At 40.5% G+C, this 19652-nt stretch overlaps 2 protein-coding genes across 3 annotated transcripts; both read left to right on the top strand.

Moving 5' to 3' along the window:
* Window positions 1-782: 782 nt before the first annotated feature.
* Window positions 783-7402, top strand: arid5a (AT-rich interactive domain 5A). The gene is made up of 7 exons (XM_030060292.1): window positions 783-835; window positions 2038-2108; window positions 4789-4954; window positions 5061-5113; window positions 5550-5647; window positions 5727-5874; window positions 5996-7402. The coding sequence occupies exons 1-7, from the start codon at window positions 832-834 to the stop codon at window positions 7208-7210; spliced, it is 1755 nt and encodes a 584-aa protein (XP_029916152.1). The 5' UTR covers window positions 783-831; the 3' UTR covers window positions 7211-7402.
* Window positions 7403-15817: 8415 nt separating this feature from the next.
* gins4 (GINS complex subunit 4 (Sld5 homolog)) lies at window positions 15818-19321 on the top strand. 2 transcript variants are annotated; one of them, XM_030060994.1, is made up of 8 exons: window positions 15818-16128; window positions 16288-16374; window positions 17116-17238; window positions 17331-17428; window positions 17523-17611; window positions 17770-17860; window positions 18353-18457; window positions 18771-19321. In XM_030060994.1, exons 1-7 carry the CDS (start codon window positions 16030-16032, stop codon window positions 18447-18449), a joined length of 684 nt encoding a protein of 227 aa, XP_029916854.1. In that variant the 5' UTR covers window positions 15818-16029; the 3' UTR covers window positions 18450-18457; window positions 18771-19321. The 2 variants fall into 2 exon arrangements, with proteins under 2 accessions (XP_029916854.1, XP_029916855.1); XM_030060995.1 differs by having other exon boundaries at window positions 15820-16128; window positions 17116-17229.
* The last annotated feature ends 331 nt before the right edge of the window (window positions 19322-19652 follow it).

Below are 19652 nucleotides of genomic sequence, written 5' to 3'. Positions count from 1 at the left end.
ATAACCAATAGCTTTCTGGCAACCGGCACTTCCCCTTCTGTTTTTCAACATGCAGTTGACCCCTTCCTTCAAAACTGCAATTCCTTAAATCCCAGGGACCACAGGACTAGCCTCAAGCTTCATTTCTTTAGTTTTTTGGGGAAGTTGTGTCCACTTCGCGAATAGCTTTCATGACTCAAAACATTTTTGAGCTATTTCAATCTAGTTTTTACAGCGTAGCAGATACTGCTGTATTTATAGGGACAAATGGCCTTTTAGCAGTAATTGCTCAGCGGTTCGCCCAGAAGGTCCTGGGTTTGAGTCGCAGCCCTGGTCCTTTGTGTGGAGTTTGCATGTTCTCCCTGTGTTTGCACGTGTTTTCTTCTGTAGTATTAAGACAGGTGGACTGATGACTCTCAATTGACCATATGTGAACGTTTGAGTGTCTTAGCCCAGTGGTTACTTTTATGCTCAAAACAAAACTAATGCAGTATGCAAATGCAGAAATGTAGAAATACACTGCAAGGCTATATTCAGATCATCATTTTCCAAAGATTGTGAGCATGGGATATCTTAAGAATGAGTCGGAGTGGCATAGTCCGTGCACTAACAGAGCATTTAAACCCTCCTGTATGTTTTGCAAATCATGTGGACACGCATAGAGACCGAGTGTGAGACACAAGTCAAAAAACTCAATCTCCCAGAGCCACTTGCTGTGGTGTGATTTGTCACCCAATGAAACTGTCCTGTGGAAACACCTTCCTGTTTTGTGGTGTAGAGTTGAATAGGGTGGCGCATGAATTACTGTCACAAAACACAGTAAGGCGAGGGACTAGAAGACATCCTCTTGAAATGGGTAAGAATGAATTTTATTTTGATTGGAGTCAGATGGTGTTCAACTTTTCTGTTTTTGTTAGAGCAAGACTGTCCAGTACAAAGTTGTCTGATATTGAGCTTGACTCAGAATTAAACAGTAAACACTTTATAGATCCTTGGCTGAGATGATGGGTGTAATGGCACAAATCTATTTTGTGTCAGTAGACTCATTTGTAGAAGAGACAGTATTTATTAGCCTCAATTATGTAAGTCTAAACTTATCTAGTGAAATGTTTTGACGTAACAATCTTATCAAAGCAAATGTATAGTACACACAGAACACACACTGTGGTGGTATATACTTAAAAGACAATGCATACAATATACCACAGATAGTTCTTCAGTGTGTGAAATGGAGAAGCTGTAGCTTTTTCAAAGAAAATTAAAGACTCGAGTCACAGCACAGGAAATAAGTGATCTCAAAAGAGAAGCATATTTGGTTTTGCAGACGAATGATATCACTGTGTGTGGTGGGCTACGAGCTGCTGAGGTGACAGGTTGTGCACGAACAAATGTATTTAACTCTCTGTATATTATTTCATGCCCATTCATGCCTTTTCTCACATACGCATCTGTAATTGACATTTCCTGTATAAATGGTGATTTAAAGCTTCACTTTGTCACCTCAGATTACAATATCATATGACAGTATCATACAATGCACCACGCAATAGCAGTTATGTTCAGCAACAGGAAGTGGTTTTCAACCTGTGGTTTTATATCAATTTTAGTTCACCGTATGTAAATTAGTTACTGAAATGTCCTATTGATTTTTTTTTTTTTTTTTTTTTTTTTTTTGCTTTTGCTGATAGATCATCAAACCATTATGCAACCTTTAAATTACCAGGTTATTTCATACCCAATAATGATGAAGAACAATTAACTGTTCTGCATGGTGACATTATATATTTGCCCAGTTTTAAAGATTGTACAACACTCCATTGAGAGTGAAGTATAGCATTATGATGTTTCACATACTGAAGCACCACTTGGTTTGCTCAGTGCTCTAATATGCCATAATGGGACTGCAGGTCTTCAAATCGCGTAAAGTGGCCACTCAGTCTGTGAAATTTCCATAAAGCACCATCTGAACACATAATGACGTTGAACTGTACTCTTTTAAAAGGGGTGGTTGTAAATGTCTCATCCCTGTTGTGTGTCTCGTGTCTCTCCTATGGGAAGCTCAAGAGGACCAGAGTGAGATGCCACCTCAAGCAGCAGCCAGTGAAGAGGAAAAAGGGAAGGCCAACAAGGTACAGAGCCTCTGTCAGTGGTAATATCTCGTCAGTTAGTCTTTGGCAAGACCCAGGGTGATTTTAATCAGTTACAGATAATCAGTGACTACAGGCATGACTACTCAGAGTGAGTTATGCACTGTTTTCATTTCCCTTTTTTTGTGAATTTGGGGGGGTGTACAGTTATCGTATCTTGGCAGATAATCTGCACCCAGTAATAAGGAACAAGTGATTCTAATAGGGCCAAGGTACAGATAATACCACAATATTTCACACTGCGTTATCCCCACACACCCAGCCTGCAGGAGGTCCTTGTAAGGTACTATTCTGGTAAGTGAAAATGAGAACTACAATATGAGAAATACAAATTAGCTCATCAAATTTCCAAGGCTGATGTCAGTTGAAAGCTCAGTGGTTTCTGTGGTGACAACTGGCCTGCCGATAGCATCAATCCGGCACGCCACCAACAATCATTGCGAGAGTCGTATATCAACACATTGACATCAACATCACCCACACTGTTTTCCAAAAAATTTCATGTAGTGGAAATCAACTGAACGTTTCATAATGATATTCACCCTGGGCTTAGAGTGTGATCTGCCGTGCAGGGGCTACAGTGTGTGGCTCAGGCTGCAGACGTTTCCTGTAGGCAACCATTGACACATAAACCTGAAAGTTTTGCGGATCAGACATCAATGCGATGAGTGTGAAAGTAAATATATTTCCCAGTACCTTCGTGAATACCCATGAATATGATGCGAGATGACGAAGAAGATTAAGCAATTCTAATGTCACTGCCTGTAAAATGTAACTGAGGGTGTTTGGGAAACAGGGTGCCTCGCTTTAAAGTGAAATTTAATGCAGATATTCCAGATGTATCAGATTAGTGCACTGTGTGACTTTACACCATTTGGCAATGAAACAGGATGTTTTGGATCTTGTTTTACATGCAAACATCACACTGGTGTGACGGTGATGTAAGGAAATGAGGTGTTGCCTGTGTTGGTTCAGAGCAGCAGTGGAAAATAGGAGCCAGTAATCTGTTGGCTGGGAACGGCAGTGTGCTGCAGCTGAACTGTGACTCAGTCGGGGATATCTTGGTTAGAGGCCTGCACCTTCACTATTACTCACTCTGGAGGCCCACTTCTCGGAACCGGCAACCACAGAGAGGAACTTGATTCAATATGAAACCATGTTTAGCTGTTTTGTTGTACAATGGATGCCACAGAAATAAAGCAGCCCCTAAATGTAGTGATTCAAACTGAGATATCAGTATTGTCCATTGTGGTCTTATTTCACATCGAGCGTCTGTCAAAATATAATAACCCAGCAGTGATGTGAGTAATTCAGCGTCAAAAATGTTAAACATATTGCACATGGCTGCTCTAACACATTTACTGCTTTGGACTTGCCCGCAGCGCATAGCATGATTATTTAAAGGGAAATACCAGTTTCACTTAGAGTCACTCGGCTTTACAATTTCCCTGCAATTTTTGACACCTAGACTGTGGTGTAATATATACAGGATGTTGTGTGATAGGTTACATAGTTCAACGGCATATTACTTTGCATTCCTGAGAGAGCAACTTCCATGAAATCCTCTGATTACAGGAAACCTTCGTCACTTTAAAAGTGGGATCCGATAATGAGAATTTCATTTTTATTTTTGGCATGAAACGGCTTCCTCTTTCATTTCAGATTAACTACTGTGACTGCATTAGTGCAATATTCTGCGTCCTAACAACAGGAATAATATTGTTTCAGTGGGAACTGATAATGTCACATATCCCACATGTTGTCCATATCAAAAACAATGAGGTTAACTCCAAGTCTTCTGTTTGCACAGACGTTATATGAAGTGAAATCAGACATAAACCATAAAAGAACTCCAAATGCAAACATCAAAGCCTCTCAATGAGAATTAGCACTTTCTCATGTAAAACAGAGGTGTAATGATAGAAAAACAGTCCCCAAACTGCAAAAAAATGCCACCTTATTTCAACTCAGACGTGCGTTATCTGCATCAACAGCTTCACTTCTCTTCAAGTGCTTTCAAACTGCTGATTTTAATTTCTGCATGCCTCCACTGTTTCATTTCTCATTTCTTGCAAACCACAAATAGTGACATTGTCAATTTATTTTACTTGAGTTTGCTTATCTGACATTTCTCGCAGAGGCATATCCCAGGATTCCACAATGTGCTTGAGAACTATAGCCAGACAAAAGATTAATGGCATATATATTTTTTTTATTTATTTCATTTCATTCATCATTTAATTTCAAAGATTTTTTTTAAACACTTTTTGGCATCTCATCTGTGCTACACCATGAAGCATGAATACCTGAGTTCTTTAGCTCTTACTAGCTTTTTAGCTTTTTACTTGTTTTTCAATGTGACATTTCGAGTGACAGTGACTGACAGGTCTAGACCAAAAACCCCACAAGTCTGTTGCTTTCTCTCCAGACCGGATGTATAGTGGTTATCTATTGAAAGTAGTGGTAAAAGCCTGCCCTCTGATTTTGATGTTTCATTTCAACATGTGGGTCCCTAGAGATGATAATGTCCGTTTGTTTTTCGATTTCTGATACTACTTTTAACAGTGTAGTTGTGTTTCTCTCACTGTGGCTTGGACACATATTTTATTTGTAGAATTTAATTTCTTGATTCCTGTACCTGATTTCTATTTTCTCGGACTAGACACCTTCGATAATTGAGATCAGTGACTCGACCCGTGAGTGTGAGGAGGGGGGAAGGCCCAGTGCAGCACAGATGGAGGAGAAGTCATTTGTGTCAAGTCTGTACTCTTTTATGAAGAGCAGAGGAACACCCATAGAAAGGATCCCACATCTGGGCTTCAAACAGAGTGAGTAATTCATATTACTGAGAGATGCGAATGAGATTATCTTGAATGTGAATGACAGAGTTAATGAGATACTAATGCATTTGGGTTTTTTGTTTCCTCCTTTCAGTTAACCTTTGGAAAATCTACAAAGCTGTTGAGAAGCTCGGAGGTTATGACTCTGTGAGTACATTTATAAAAAGGCCGGGTTCATTCAAGTATTTTTAGAGGCATGATAACTGCGAGTGCTGCAAAAGGCCACTGCAGTGTTTAGTGGTTTCTAAGTGGAAAATGAGCTCTCGGTCAGGGGCTGTAACAGTTTCTACCGCATTAGAAGAAGTATAAGACTGCGCTCTCAGTGTATCAGCTCTCATGCACAGCTGTCTTTGATGTTTCCACCCTGGGACAAGTTCAGAGAGAGCAACTCTTTTTTTAATCTTTTTTTTTTTTCAAATGGCACTAAAGGAAGAGAACAGAGGCTTTTTGTTACTATGCCACACCACAAAACCGACTTCTCTCAAGAGCTGTCATGTTTCTTCTCACCTCATTTCCGTGGAACATAATTGGGCTCCAGGTTAATTTTAATGAATGCTTATTTTCTTGCCATGTTCATCAACAGGTGACAGCTCGCCGTCTTTGGAAGAATGTGTACGATGAGCTGGGAGGAAGCCCGGGCAGCACCAGTGCTGCAACGTGCACCCGCAGACACTATGAGAGGTGAGGACGCTTCTGCGCCTGACATTTCAGTCATATCAAACCAGATCTGAATCATAAAAGTAATCCGTTTATATAACAGGCTGGTGCTGCCGTTTGAGAGACACCAAAGAGGAGAAGAAGACAGACCCCTGCCCTCAAGCAAACCAAGGAAACCGTACAAGAGAAATTTGGATGGCAAAGTCAACAAGGCTGAGGGGAAGAGGAAAAGGACTCCGCTTGAATCTGAGGTAACATACATCCCAATAAAAAATATAAATAAAAAACAGGGAAACAGAAAAAGAGAGAAATTTGTACAATCCAGCTCCAGTTCTTATTCTATGTGAAAGTGACCCCTGTATTATTTTCTAGTTACACGCTCAAAGGACGCCAGAGGCTGCCTGCCAGAGTGAAGCAGGAATACATGCTCTTTCCACCACATGGGCTGTCACCTCAGATAGGCACCACCCAGACTGCTCCCAGCCAAATAAAGGGGCCGGCGATCTCTGCACATCTGTCTATGCTTGTTCCCACCTTGTCCAGGTCCCTAAATCAAGCCCCTGGACCGGTCATATCCCATCTGCTGCTGGGGAGGTCATCTCTCCTCTGGAGAAAAAGAAGCGGATGGCCCAGGCCAGCCTCAACCTGCCACTGAGCCCACAGGGTGATGAAAAAGAAAGGCCCTCTGTCATTCGCTGCTCCCAGTCTCCAGCTATGGCCTCTTCCAGTCTGAACTGCAATTCCTCTGAAGGCTCCCCGCTGCCTTTATCCTCCTCCTCCTCCCGCAGCCCCTCTCCTTACTCTGTTTCATCAGAAGATGGTCCACCAGGGAATGAAGATAAGCCTGCGTCGAGTGCAGAATTTCCCCGAAACTATTCCGGCACCATCGACAATGCATCTGGCAGCAGTGAGGGAAGCAAGCCTCTGAGCTGCAGCCCGATTTCCAAAGATCCTGCAGGACAGATTAAGGATGTTTCTCAAACAATTACAGATTCTACCAAAACCAAGACTAAAGACTCTGCATGGAAGCCAGTCCACCATGGGAGTGGCAGAATTTCTGCTCATCCATGTGACTTGATTCCCACAGCTACCTCTAGTTTCACCAAAGTCATTCCAAAATCCGTGCCGCCTCTTCGACCTGTTCTTTATACAACAGGTTATAAATTCCACCAGAACAGGCTAATGCAGCATGATGACTCACTGACGTGTCCTAAGAACCTGCATAATATGGCACCTTGGATTTATCAGACAGAGAAGAGGGAGAAATCCAGGACAATGATACCCAAACCTCTTCCTACCCAACAGTCTCTGTCCCATGGCACCCTGCCAACATCCTGCCTCCTAACAGGCTACGACAGATCAGGGAGAGACTCTCAACACCAACCTTCGCTACACCCTGCATTTCCACCTGGCAGAATGAGACTGCCCCATTCTCCGCCATTGTACCGTCATTTCCCAATGAGTCCAACCCAGTCTGCCCTCATTGGATCTGCTATTTGCTCATACCCCTACCCCATACCTCTGTGGAGTCCCCAGACTGGATATACCCTACCTGGCATGAACTCCATTTATCCTCACAAGCTGTGATACTGTATCTTACGGCATCTGGCGGGTACAAGAGAAAAAACGGAGAGAAACAATTGTTTTGAGGCCATAACTTACGATTTATAAGATATAACTTGTTCTTGTGCTTGTAGTAAATTTGTGGCTATGAGATAAGTGTGCATTACTCTTTCTTTTTCCTGGGAGCAGACTGCAACTGCAACAGACGTCTGTCCCTGACGATCTCTGGGGACAGACTTGCTTCCTTACCTGGAAGCAGGACTGGGCTTGGACCTGAAGCAGGTCTGCTCCTGGAAGAAAAGAAGTGTACTGCACATATAACTTGTGACCACGAATTAACTAAATTGTAGGAATTACTTAATTTCATTGAGGGAATGAGTTATATCTTGTGGCCAAAAATTAATGCATCAGGGCCTCAGATTTTCTTTTTTTTTTCCTTGCACTTCTCGGACTCTGTAGTATCTGTACTGTATTCTTGTAGGTCCATTGTTAAAGACCAGAAGACTTTATCTTTTTGACTCACATTCAGTGTTTGAGCAGAGGAGGTGGACACTTTGGTGTTTTATTTTGTGAAAAGTTATATTGATTTAATGATGCTCTCTTTTCAAGAGGAAAAAAAATGTTTTAAAAAAATTGCAGTAGCCACAAATTCAGATGAGAACCATCAGTGTTATCACATCGCATGAAAACAGACCACCAAACTAAAAATGTAACTAGTGCTTGTTACTCAATGTACTTTTTTTTTTTTTTTTTTTTTTTTTTTAACTGAATACTCTTTTGCTCTTTGCTGAGTCGTTTTCTTAAAGGGTAACTTTTAGTCGTACTCAAGAACATTTTTAGATACGTAACTATACTCTTGCTCAAGAATAATTATTCTGTGCTCTACTCACCTTCATGATGAATTAGGAACACAGATCATGTGGCAAAGAATAGAAAAGGTCTGCTTGCATGCCTGGTCATGAGTGAGGAGACACACACACTGCACAGGAACTGCACACTGAGTTGTTTTGGTGGCTGAAAGAGATTAGCTTAACGCTAATTATTACCACTCTGGATTGTTCAGATTTCACACAGAAGCAAAATGTAGTCTATGAATGTGACATACTAATTATTTGATGTACATTAAAATAATTAGAGATATCGACTGAAATAATGCATTTTATCGTGGTATATTGCCCAACCCTGTTCTGTTTTGCTTATGCAGCTAGTTCCAAAATAGCCAACCATGGACTGCAGTACATTGACTGACTGTCTTGACTGCCTGTTTTCCGTGTCCATACGCAGACTACGCTGGAGAAGGGAGAAGTCAGCTCAGTGATGGCTTGTAATTTTTATAGGAACACAATGAAAGACACTGAACTGTCCGAGTGCATCCAGTGAGAGAATTTTTATTAACTCTTTGCAGAGCTGTGCCATGAAAGTACTAAAGTGTAGTTTTTGTTTATTTCCAACTGTGGTTGGGGTAAAAGTTTTGGGAAATATAGGATTATACTGTAATGATAATGATAATGATACTGCTGGTGATAATGGCCTGGAGTATATATATACTATTTATGAAGCAATAACAATCACTCTTTGTAAATCTTATTCAAAGCAATTACATGTATAGGAAAAAACTGCAGTGCACTGATTTTAACTGCATATATAATGGGACTGTGACTGATATGATTATGATTGTTTTCCTACTGATTTTTCGAAAGAAGTCAACTGTTTACCAAATAATGAACAGAATTAGACCCAAACGACAGCTACTTAAAGAAGTGCTGAAATAGCCAGGTGACAGCATAAATGTGCATTCGATTATTCACTTAAGGGCCTCCGTTCAAACCGTGCCAAAATTGGTGTAAAAAGAATTTCTTGCACTTATTTTCTCAATTGCACAGTTTCAGTGTTTTCATTTTGAAAATGCACAATAAAGTGTATCACTGCACTGTACTCTGAAGTCTAGGCTGAACATAAAGATATTAAGTGTATAGATATGCACTTTGTCTCAGTATTGAATATATTTCAGATAAATCATTCTGTGTCTTAACAGTGCCTTGCTACAATAATTTGTATTTCTCTACTACAAGGTATTCATCTGAATGAGACTCAAATGCACAATAGTGCCAGTAAGCTTTTTTTTTGTTTTGTTTTGTTTTTGTTTTTGTTTTGTTTTTTGTTCTCACACTGTAGTATTCAAAAAAAAAATTATAATAATAAAAAAAAAAAACGTTATTCTGACAAGACCTGAGACAATGAAGAGCTTGCTTTTATTCCTGGGAATGACAGAAATTATCAGAGTTTAGAGGAGCGAAATCTGAACAGGTGATGGCTAATTTCATTTATGAAAAGTTTCCCAAGCAAACAGCGGCCTTGAGGTACGGCACTGGGTTTATCCTTATAGGTGGCTCGCTCAACTCCAGCTCCAAGGGCCATGTAACCCACTGTGTGGCATGAATCACTAAACAGAGGCCCATGCTCTGTAGGGCTTGGAGCCACACACACACATACACACACACATACACAGATTAGTGACACTTAAAATCAGATTACAGAGTCATGGCTGATTGATAACCGAGTTGACTGGAACTGTATTGGAATGTTGGCACTCACACGTACAGCAGCAAGAAAGCCATGATCTCCTGCTTGCCACCTCTAAGGCGGCCGTCTTGGTGGAGACAGTCATGCCCTAAACTGTGCATGTCTGCTCTGTGTGGCATTCCCCTAGCTGAGGCTTTAAACGGTCACTGCAGATACAGGGGAATTCAACAAGTAAACATTAGAGTTAAAATTCTCAGGCGGTTCATCTTTGTCTGCGGACACTAATGACATCTGTGTCACTGGTGTCTGCTGACCCACTTCATGTGCTGAGTCTAGTACCACTTTTTTTTTCCACATTTAACACAACTGGTTTTTGGTCAGTGTAAAAGGGGCATAAGTCTCCAGGTGGGGTCACTGTTGTAATGTGTGGTGCAACCCGGAGGGACTTTTGACACCACTCTTGTCAGAATGACTGACTCCTGCATGAAAGATGTGCAATACTGCAGTCACAACAGTGGCAAAGCCTCAATGGATGTAGGAGGCACTGTTGGTGAAAATGACGAAGAATTCCTGGGCAAATGATAAGAGGAAGAAGGAGAAAGAGGAACAGAGAAATCAGAGTCTTATGAGAATCTGTCTCAGACCAATATGTGTTATGAAACATGACAGCTGGAGAGAGGCAAGCAGATGAGGGCAGCTCTGCTTATTTTGCATTGACAGCTGAGCGAAAGTGAGAAAAAAGTCGTTGCGTGTGTGTGTGTGCGTGTGTGTGTGTGTGTGTGTGTATGTGTGTGTAATTTTTTGTTATTATAATCACATGATAATTCCAGGAGTCTTTTTTTTTTTTTTTTTTTTTTTGCCTTTAGAAGAACCCAAATTCAGCCCTGCATTCAAAATTAATCATGGCAGTGAGTTACGACTTTGTCATTATGACAACATGTTCAGTTTTTTCTTTTATCTCAAATGTTAAAGGTTGTGAATCCAATATCATGTGACTTTGAGCAAGCCAATAAAACTTCACAGGCAAGCTTGAATTAGATCAGCATTCCAGTCATGAGATACTGTAAGTTAGAGAGGAGTGTTAAATAGCAAGACATGGTGTACTTGCCATACCAGTCGTGCAAATCACACCATTCCCAAGAGTTTCTTTCACACAGAAACACATGTCAAGTGTCAGGCTGCAAATCTGACCAAATGATCAGGTGTTGAGGATATTTTGCTGTAGGTGGGATCAGCAAACATGGAGCTGGACCGTCAAGTTCAGCTACAGAATTAATAAATCTTGTTTAGACTGTAGTTTCTTAAGTTCAGCAGTAAAATAAAAATGGATCAGTATCATGTTGTAACGTGAAAAATGTGTTTTTTTCCACATTATTATGACATACAAATTTATCACGTTACACCAAAAAACTTTTCTGGTTGTAACAATATACTAGAGTTATAATGAGAAAAGCTTATAACAATAAGTAATCACAGAATAACATGAAACATTTCACATTGTAAAGATACATAGCGTTTAATTATGACAAGAAATATTTCTTGTTATAACATGAAAACAGCTTGTTCTTTCACTTTGTAACACAATACTGATCTGCAACAGTGACAGATCCAGACATTTTTAAATGGGGGCAAAGAAGCGGCATGGAGTTTTGGCAGGGTGGTGTGCCTTGTTTCTGATTATCTTTGACTTCTGTTTAATTAAAAAAGAAGCTATTTCTAGGTCTAGACCATTCAAGTTTATTTTGAGCTCCAAATCATTGTCTCAAAGAGTTTATCAAAAGTTTATTTCAGAAAGTCTACACTGGAAAAAGTGTAGACCAAACCCTGGCTCAGTCTGACTAACCTTCCTCTGCACGCTGGCTCTTGTAGCTTCTCTATGGCTATCCTATGACTGTGACTGTGATACAACTCTCCAAATTTAATGATTTTCCAGGAATTCCATTACTGGAAGGATCCCTGGCTTGAATGGCTGAAACTTTTGCATCAATGTCCAAAAGCATGGGGATTCAATTTCATTCTATTTTATCAGCATCCTATCAAGACAGAAGTTATTTCAATGAGAGCCCCTTTAGGAGATTGACAAAGCCTCGAACTGAGCTGCAAGTTCTAGTACTTCCTCTAGATTGTCTGGCCTTGCCCTCTTTGAAGGTGGCTCTTCTGCATTGTTTTCCAGCAGTTTCCTCTTTCTCAACAGCTTCTCTTGCTTCTGGAAAGAACTGGAACAACAGCATGACCCAGCCCCAGAGTCCACTCTTGCCCTCTTTGAAGGTGGCTCTTCTGCATCGTTTTCCAGCAGTTTCCTCTTTTTCGACAGCTTCTCTTGCTTCTGGAAAGAACTAGAACAGCAGTAGGACTCAGCCCCAGAGTCCACTCTTGCCCTCTTTGAAGGTGGGCCAAGCAGTTTGTGATTATCATTCACCCGCTTCCTCTTCTTGGACAACTTCTCTTCCTTCAGCGAAATTTTGAGGCTGACGTTTGAGGCCAAGGTCATGGCCGAGGTCACGGCAGCAGCAGCAGCAGGGACAGTTGTGCTGAGTTCAGTGGAAGGAATCATCCATTTTTGATTCTCGTTGCCAACAGGGGCCTTCTGGGTGGAGGCAGTGGTGTCAGGGACCAGAGGTGTGGAGGAAGGTGAGGAGGATTCTGCTGGTGTGAGACTGGCAACCAGTGCCTCTTGTTTGGTGCAAGGATATGTAGCCAAGGTCTGTGCCTCCAGGAGTTCCTGCCATACGTTATGAATGAGTTCCTCCACAAATTCCTCTATGGAACAAGCTGAGGAGGCCAGCTCCCCAAGATTAGGTGGAAAGAATTCTCCATCAATAAAGCGTGGTTTTTCATGACCAAAGAGACAGTTACGCTCATTGCAGCCAGCCGGCTCAGTATCCAGGGAACATCTAACCTCCTTCATTGTCATCTGTAGTCCCCTTCAATGCTTCTCCTGTCTCGTGTTTTGCTGCTTCAGGGAAAGAGGTAGACAATATCTAACATGTTAAGTGCTGCACAAATACAAAAGAGATTCCTCAAACCTAACATAATAGCAGGCATGTTGCATCTCCACACTCAAACTAAAGTAAATGTGAATAATATGATGTATGCTGGGAATATAGACTCATAAACACAGATTTAAAGTCGGCAAAAACAGAATATATATGTATATATGTATACTTTTTAATAACTCCTCCACAGTTTGTGATAGAAAGAGAAATGAGGGCTTGTTGGGTGCCGCTGGTGGTACACATATGCTACTGCATTAGGTCATATTCTGGATACCATCAGTGTGTTAATATCTTTTCAGCAACAATGCATCAAAGTGTGTTGCAATTCTCTTACCTGTCAACACAATGAATAACAGACTGTAGCCAGTTCAGACATTTGTGGATGGGTTTCTTTGAAAGTGAATATGCTACAGCTACACAAGTGGTGATGACAGATTCCACACAATCACACCTACCCAACAAGCCCTCATTTGTCTTTCTTTGACAATTATAGAAAGGATGAGCACATTTGTCTTAAAACATTCAACATTCCTTTTTTTCTAATTCAAATCTGTGTTTATAAATCTGTATTTACAACATGCATCATGCTGTTCATATCTAGGCCTACTTTATTTTGAGTGTGGAAATGTAGCCTTTTGTTTTGTTTTTTACCTCTTTTTGTTGACGGGTGTATGGAAATATGGAAGAAAATCAACACGATTTTGCAGTAAAATATTTTTGCACAAGATTTTTTTTTTTTTTTAATGGGAGATCAAAGGTATACTTAAAAAAAACATCATTGTATTTTGCTCTACCTCTGGCAGGGGGGATCTCCAAATCTGGGGTCTTTCCCAATAGCCTAAACTGCCTGTCTATCTAATGGAGACCCTTTGTGAATACTGGCTTAGCAAAGAGACAATTGCTTGTGTCTTGACATACAGGAAAATATTGTGTGAGTAAATATCACTTCAATGGGGTAACATGAAGCATATTCATATTATCTACTTGCATTACCTGTAAGATAGGCGTTGTTTCCTTTAGGAGTAAGAAGGTACAAGCCGTGAAAGTTTAACTTTTCCCACAATATCAGAGTTTTTGGCGGTAGGTGCAAAAGTGAAGTTATTGTGTCTGTGTGCTGAAACCTGGAAATTCAGAATCATAGACATAACATCTACTATTGTTACGTCACAGATAGGACGTTGACAGCAGCGAGTGCGTCACAGCAGCACCGGCAGTCGCAGGGTGTCCTGCTCCCTGACCTGAGCCACAGAGCACTGAGAATCACCCTCTGAGAGAGCAAAGATCTGCAGCACACATCTGCCCCTGCTCTGCTCCTGCCCACATTATAGGCGTGCAAGCGATTCATTTAGTTTACTGTGGATTGATTTACCGATTATTTATTAAGTTCATTCATTCATTCAAGAACTACGCAAAGCCCAAAGTGATGTCCTCGAAATGTTTCCATTCAATTGTCTCCCCCAATCAGCCTCCATCTATCTATCTATCTATCTATCTATCTATCTATCTATCGGTGATCTTTTAACAGATATAAACAGAAGAAAGCATCTTACTGAAGCTTGAATCAGCATATGTCTGGCATTTTTACTTGAATACAACTTGACTGATTATCGAAATTAGAATGGGTTTATTTTCTGTCACAGCTGATCAGTCACTTAAGTCTCATCATATTCGCACTATGGAAGACCCCCTTTTTTTTTTTTTTTTAACTGGCGTTTATATTGCAATCATTTAACACAATTGAAAAACTGAGTGTAAGATCCTCCTTAACAATGTTGCCGAAATTACACTTACATTTTCGAGCAAGTTGTAAAGTTTAAAAGAACACGTTGACCATAGGCATACACAAATAGAAATTAGTCAGTGAAACATTTACATTCAATGCAGTTCATACTCTTAAAATAATATGGGCTCGAGAGGGTAAAACGGCAGTTTTCAAAGCAGAGTAACCCTCTACTGCGCGCAATATGGTAGGACTGTGGAAAAAAACACGTTTCGCTTTTATGACTCATAATTTCTTCAGATTAACATCAACTGCGACCTGCTGGAAGTGATGAAAATCATGAAAAAAAAGTTTTTTTTTTTTTTTTTTTTTTAAGAAACTGTGGGTTTTAATCATTTGAATTCAATCATTTATATATCATACCAATATAATCATATAACAGCAAAAAGCAATGTTTTCTCTACAAGATGAAGTTCCAGATATTATTTAGGGCATACTGGAAAGGTAGCTTCAATAAATAACCAAGCACAACATAAATTATTGTTTAACAAAAGCTGCAATTCTAAAAATAAACAATGCAATGTAATTCAGGTTTGGGGAATTATCTGTAGGCTAGGCTACAAGTTGAATCCCTACAGTAAAGTAGGCAAAGTAATGTACAATTTACTCAGTTCAGTGTGGAATTGACAGAGGGACACACCTCCACTGTCTTTCCCTTCACTGGCTGTGTAAGACACTAAAGTGAACCGCATCCACACACTGACAGCCTTTTTCTGCTTTATGGGTATAAACCATTTTCCCACTCTGCCCCTCAAAAGACAGCATGTTCAGCTGGCTGCTCCAAATGTCAACAAAATCAAAACACACTGCTTGCATGATTCATTTATTAATGCAACAATTTGAGGATGAAAAAAGACAAATGAAGAAAGAAAAAAACTATAAATGCAAACAATAGGCCTAGTCGGGAGATGCAATTTTCCCCATGCTCTCTCCTCTTTTTCTACACTTATCCAGACCTGGACATTACCAAATGATATTCCATATTTCTGTACTGTAGCTACAGGCCTATGCTTTCTAATACACTTAAATCTATTTCTGCTGTGAATGCATGGTGATATGACTGGTCAGTGTATAGGCTTTAGAGGGTCCATCCCTGCCTCCACTAATCCCAGTTTCTCCACCTCTCACATGAAGAAATCCTAAGAAACACTCTTTCCTCCTTCCCCCTGCTCCCCACTGCCAGGCATCAGCCAACACTGCTTTTTACTTTTGCTGTGTGCTCCTCTTCATCACCACTTTGTGTAACTGCATACTGCATTGCCAATTAAACTCCCCACTTAGTAGTCAAAGAACTTATACGAGCGCATGCGCAGTGCAGAGAAACCGGGACGACTCTCGCGAGACAGAGCTGAGGTTTCAGTGGCGCGAATGTCATCCCAAACAAGGAACTTCAGAAGCGAAAACACGGCGTAATGGAGGAGTAGCGTTGGCATAGTAATCTTTTTAGCGTCACCTTTTCTGTATCACTGCCGTCTCGTCCCCTTAAACGTCAGCTTAGGAGCTTAGTTTTGATATTTGTGTGTGTTTATATCGCACGGGTGACCATGTCGGACGTTTTGTCTGATGATGGCAGCGACATCCACCAGGATGACAGCCTGGAAGAAGTTATGACCCCGGCGGAGCTCATCGCAAAACTCGAAGAAGTAATGAAACATGTCACAAAAACCCTACAGACTTGACTCTGTCAGCGTGTTTGCATGGTGTGGTGTAGAACAGATAAGTGGTGTTTGGTGTTGGACCATGTGGGGTCGGTTTAGACGGTAAACAGCAGCGTGTTTTTGTCCCCTCTGTCTGCTTCCCAGGCTTGGCTGAATGAGAAATTCTCCCCAGAGCTGCTGGAGAACAAATCCGAGGTTGTGGAGTGTGTGATGGAGCAGCTGACCCACATGGTAGGTGCTGTGTGTCCCTGCTCAGTGACTGATGTCCATCCTCACACTATGGCCTGCATGAGGCAAACAGCCACCAGTATCAGCAAAAATCAGATGCATTTTCAGAACATACAGCTGATGCTTTCTATTTTGGCATTTTTTCTCCAAAGACCTTATCATAACTGAAATCTATGTGATGTTGTGTGTATAAACTCTCAAAGGGTGAGGTGGTTTCCCCCCATTTTTGCATAACTGCTCAACTGTTGCATTCCTGCCATCGCTTGTTTTCAGAAATGTTGTGATATGTTTTCTAAGAAAGAAGTGTAATTTTACATGGGGAATGTTTTCAAACCAAAGTCATTAATTAGGTATTCTGGTCCACCCCAAGTGCAGCCATACAAATCTACTCCATACAGTGTATTTGTATCATTTGCAGTGGAATAATATTTGCTAAAAAAAAAATAAAAAAAGACGTACAAGCAAATGTTGTGAAGCTGTATCATTGTGTGTATCACCATAACCCGCAGGTCCCAGTACTAAACGTGCAAATTTTTTGATTGTCATGGATCTACACACTTGATACCATCTACTGACAATGTATTCTAATGACAGAAATATTTGGATCTGTATTTTCAGAGTACTGGAGCACTGGTCCATGCTTTTATACGTATTTTTCTATTGGGCTCATTGTAAGTCACTTTGAATAAATGCCTGGAATGGGGTCTTGATTTCTGACAGTGCCACAACCTTTTCCCTCAACAGGAGGCTAACTTGCAGCGGGTGAAGAAGGGTGATGTGAAGGTCAGCGTCCACCGCATGGAGATGGACAGGATCCGCTTCGTCCTCAGCAGCTACCTGCGCTCTCGTCTGCAGAAGGTCAGCCAAGTCAGCCACACGACATGCACCGTGCAGCTCTTAGTGTTTTGCTCTGTGCCTGCTGACAGAATTTTTTTTTTTTTTTTTTGTGGCTTGTTTAGATCGAAAAGTTCTTCCCACATGTCCTTGAAAAAGAGAAGTCTCGAGCTGAGGGAGATCCATCACTCCTTTCGCCTGAGGAGTACGCTTTTGCCAAAGAGTGAGTGCAATAACAATATATCATGTGACAGCTTGAGAGAGATTGTTTACTTTTTTGTTTTCCTGACATAAACCCATGTTTACCTGGTATACAGATATTTAGCCAACACAGAAACCTATCTGAAGGCTGTAGCGCTGAAACACATGCCGCCCAACCTCCAGTCAGTGGATATGCTGAAGGCAGGTAAATGCTCTGTGATTTTTTTACTTTTTACCCATAAGATATCAGATTTTTGATGTAGTCTGTATTTCTATTAGTTTGTGTTCATTAGACAGAAGCATTCATTTTGCCTTTTTCAATGTCTTGCACACTAAATCCTGTGTATATTGGTGTGCCCCCAGTCCCTGAGCCCTGCCTGGATTCCTTTGTGTTTCTGCGAGTGAAGGAGAGACAGGACAATATTTTGGTCGAACCTGAAACAGACGAGCAGAGGTGCGCTAACTTTATTCATCATTCAGTCTTCATGTCTCTTGATACAGGGTGTCTGCAGGTGCTTAAAAAGCCTTCAAAGGTCTTAAATCCAATTTTATGAATACTCGATCTTAAAAGTCTTTAACTAGCTTTAAATTTGAATCCATGAACAATTAATGTCCACAATTTATCAAATTTAGTTTATCTAGCTTTTAATTTTGTTTTGTCAAAATTAGTTAAACTCTGCATGGAAGTGAATATTTCTGATGTAACAAAACTCTAAATCAGCTTAAAATTTTCTTCATACTGACATGCTGCACTTGTTGGGAAAATGTCTCAATAGATTAAACTAATCTCTTGTATTACATTTATAACTTAATAATTTATCACACCCTGTGAAATATCACTATCGACCAGATCCAGTAGATGGCAGTGTGACCCCCTCACTGTTCATCTTATTGTTATCAAACTGAATGGCTCCTGGTAATGTTTCCATTGTGTGTCTTCTTTCAGAGAGTATGTTGTAGATCTCGAAGAAGGCTCTCAGCACCTGATGAGGTATCGAACAATAGCACCGCTGGTTTCAAGTGGAGCTGTGCAGTTAATTTAATTGTTCAGGTGGGTAGCAATAAATTATTCATCATCATCTCTCTCATTAATTGAATCCTGCTCCCACACTCTTGTTCTCCACAGATCTGCTGATCGATTTTAGATCTTACATAAGCAACAGCTTTGTTGTTACATCTGGCTTTATTTTTAGCCGTCACTTTTTTCATATAGAATGGTCTCTTGGCAACAGATCACGGAGTCAAATTCTCCTCTCAAAATACCGCTTTATCTTTACAATAAATCAGAATTTGCTGAACTGCACTGTGAGCATGATGTGATAACACCTTCATATTAATTTTTTTATTGGTTCTTCATGTTTAAGGTCCTTTTATCGCTGTGGATGTTTTCCATTTCAACACGTTGTGAACTACAGAATGACCACTGACTCGTTTTCACAACATTGAGCTCAGTTTTTCAACACCAGACTTTCAAAACTTCTGTGCTGGAGCTGGAATGATAGATGTGTGACTCACCTGTGGAGATGTGAGAAGACTTTGCTCTCTGTTGAAGTCAGCCTCTCTTTATTGCCATGATCAGAAGGAACATGTGGGACGTAAATGTAAAGAGATATTTATGGTGACATGAAAACAAGAAATGACTCCATGGACAATGTTGTCTGCTGTCTGTCGCTGATTTTGCCACAAATGAATATTAGGCGTATTACAGTATGTTTTTGGAGGTAAATGAAGTGACACCGCATTTAAGCAAATGTGATTGTGAGTGTGTAACATTCATCAGAAGATCAGTAGACATTGGCAATGTCTAGGTGTTCACTTGGATCTTAATAATCATATTACAAAATAATTTTGGTTCAACGCTTTATGCAGTTTTATTGTACATTTTTCTGTCACAAATACATCATTTTAATGTGCATTCATTGAGTTTGTGTGATTGTTGTCCCTTGGAAGGGGTAAGGACAGGTTTATCTAGACATCTGGTAAGTCAGCGTTCTTCCTGTTACTATATCCGGCTGACTCACAGTTGTGGGCTTTATTTGTTGCTTAATAACAAGATGCCTCACACAACCGGGAGGTGCAATTTAATCAGTTCATTTGGTGTCAGCACGGGAAACTGCCTACCGCCTTGTGGCGTGAGTGTTAACGTGTTTCTTTGAGAGAAAACAACACTTTTGATCAACACATTTTGAAAACAGTCACAATTATATTAATGGGTACAGTTCCAATAATTAAAGAAAGGGATGCCA

This window comes from Myripristis murdjan, chromosome 9, assembly GCF_902150065.1.
Source record: "Myripristis murdjan chromosome 9, fMyrMur1.1, whole genome shotgun sequence".
Lineage (NCBI taxonomy): Eukaryota > Metazoa > Chordata > Actinopteri > Holocentriformes > Holocentridae > Myripristis > Myripristis murdjan.
This window is presented reverse-complemented; position numbering and strand designations above follow the sequence as displayed.

Coding starts and splice junctions, on each gene's coding strand:
- arid5a (XM_030060292.1), top strand. Junction 2,109..4,788: donor AAAAAGGGAAGGCCAACAAG/GTACAGAGCCTC, acceptor TTCTCGGACTAG/ACACCTTCGATAATTGAGAT. Junction 5,875..5,995: donor GGACTCCGCTTGAATCTGAG/GTAACATACATC, acceptor ATTATTTTCTAG/TTACACGCTCAAAGGACGCC.
- gins4 (XM_030060994.1), top strand. CDS start 16,030: ATGTCGGACGTTTTGTCTGATGATGGCAGCGACATCCACCAGGATGAC. Junction 17,429..17,522: donor GAGTACGCTTTTGCCAAAGA/GTGAGTGCAATA, acceptor CCTGGTATACAG/ATATTTAGCCAACACAGAAA. Junction 17,612..17,769: donor AGTGGATATGCTGAAGGCAG/GTAAATGCTCTG, acceptor GTGTGCCCCCAG/TCCCTGAGCCCTGCCTGGAT.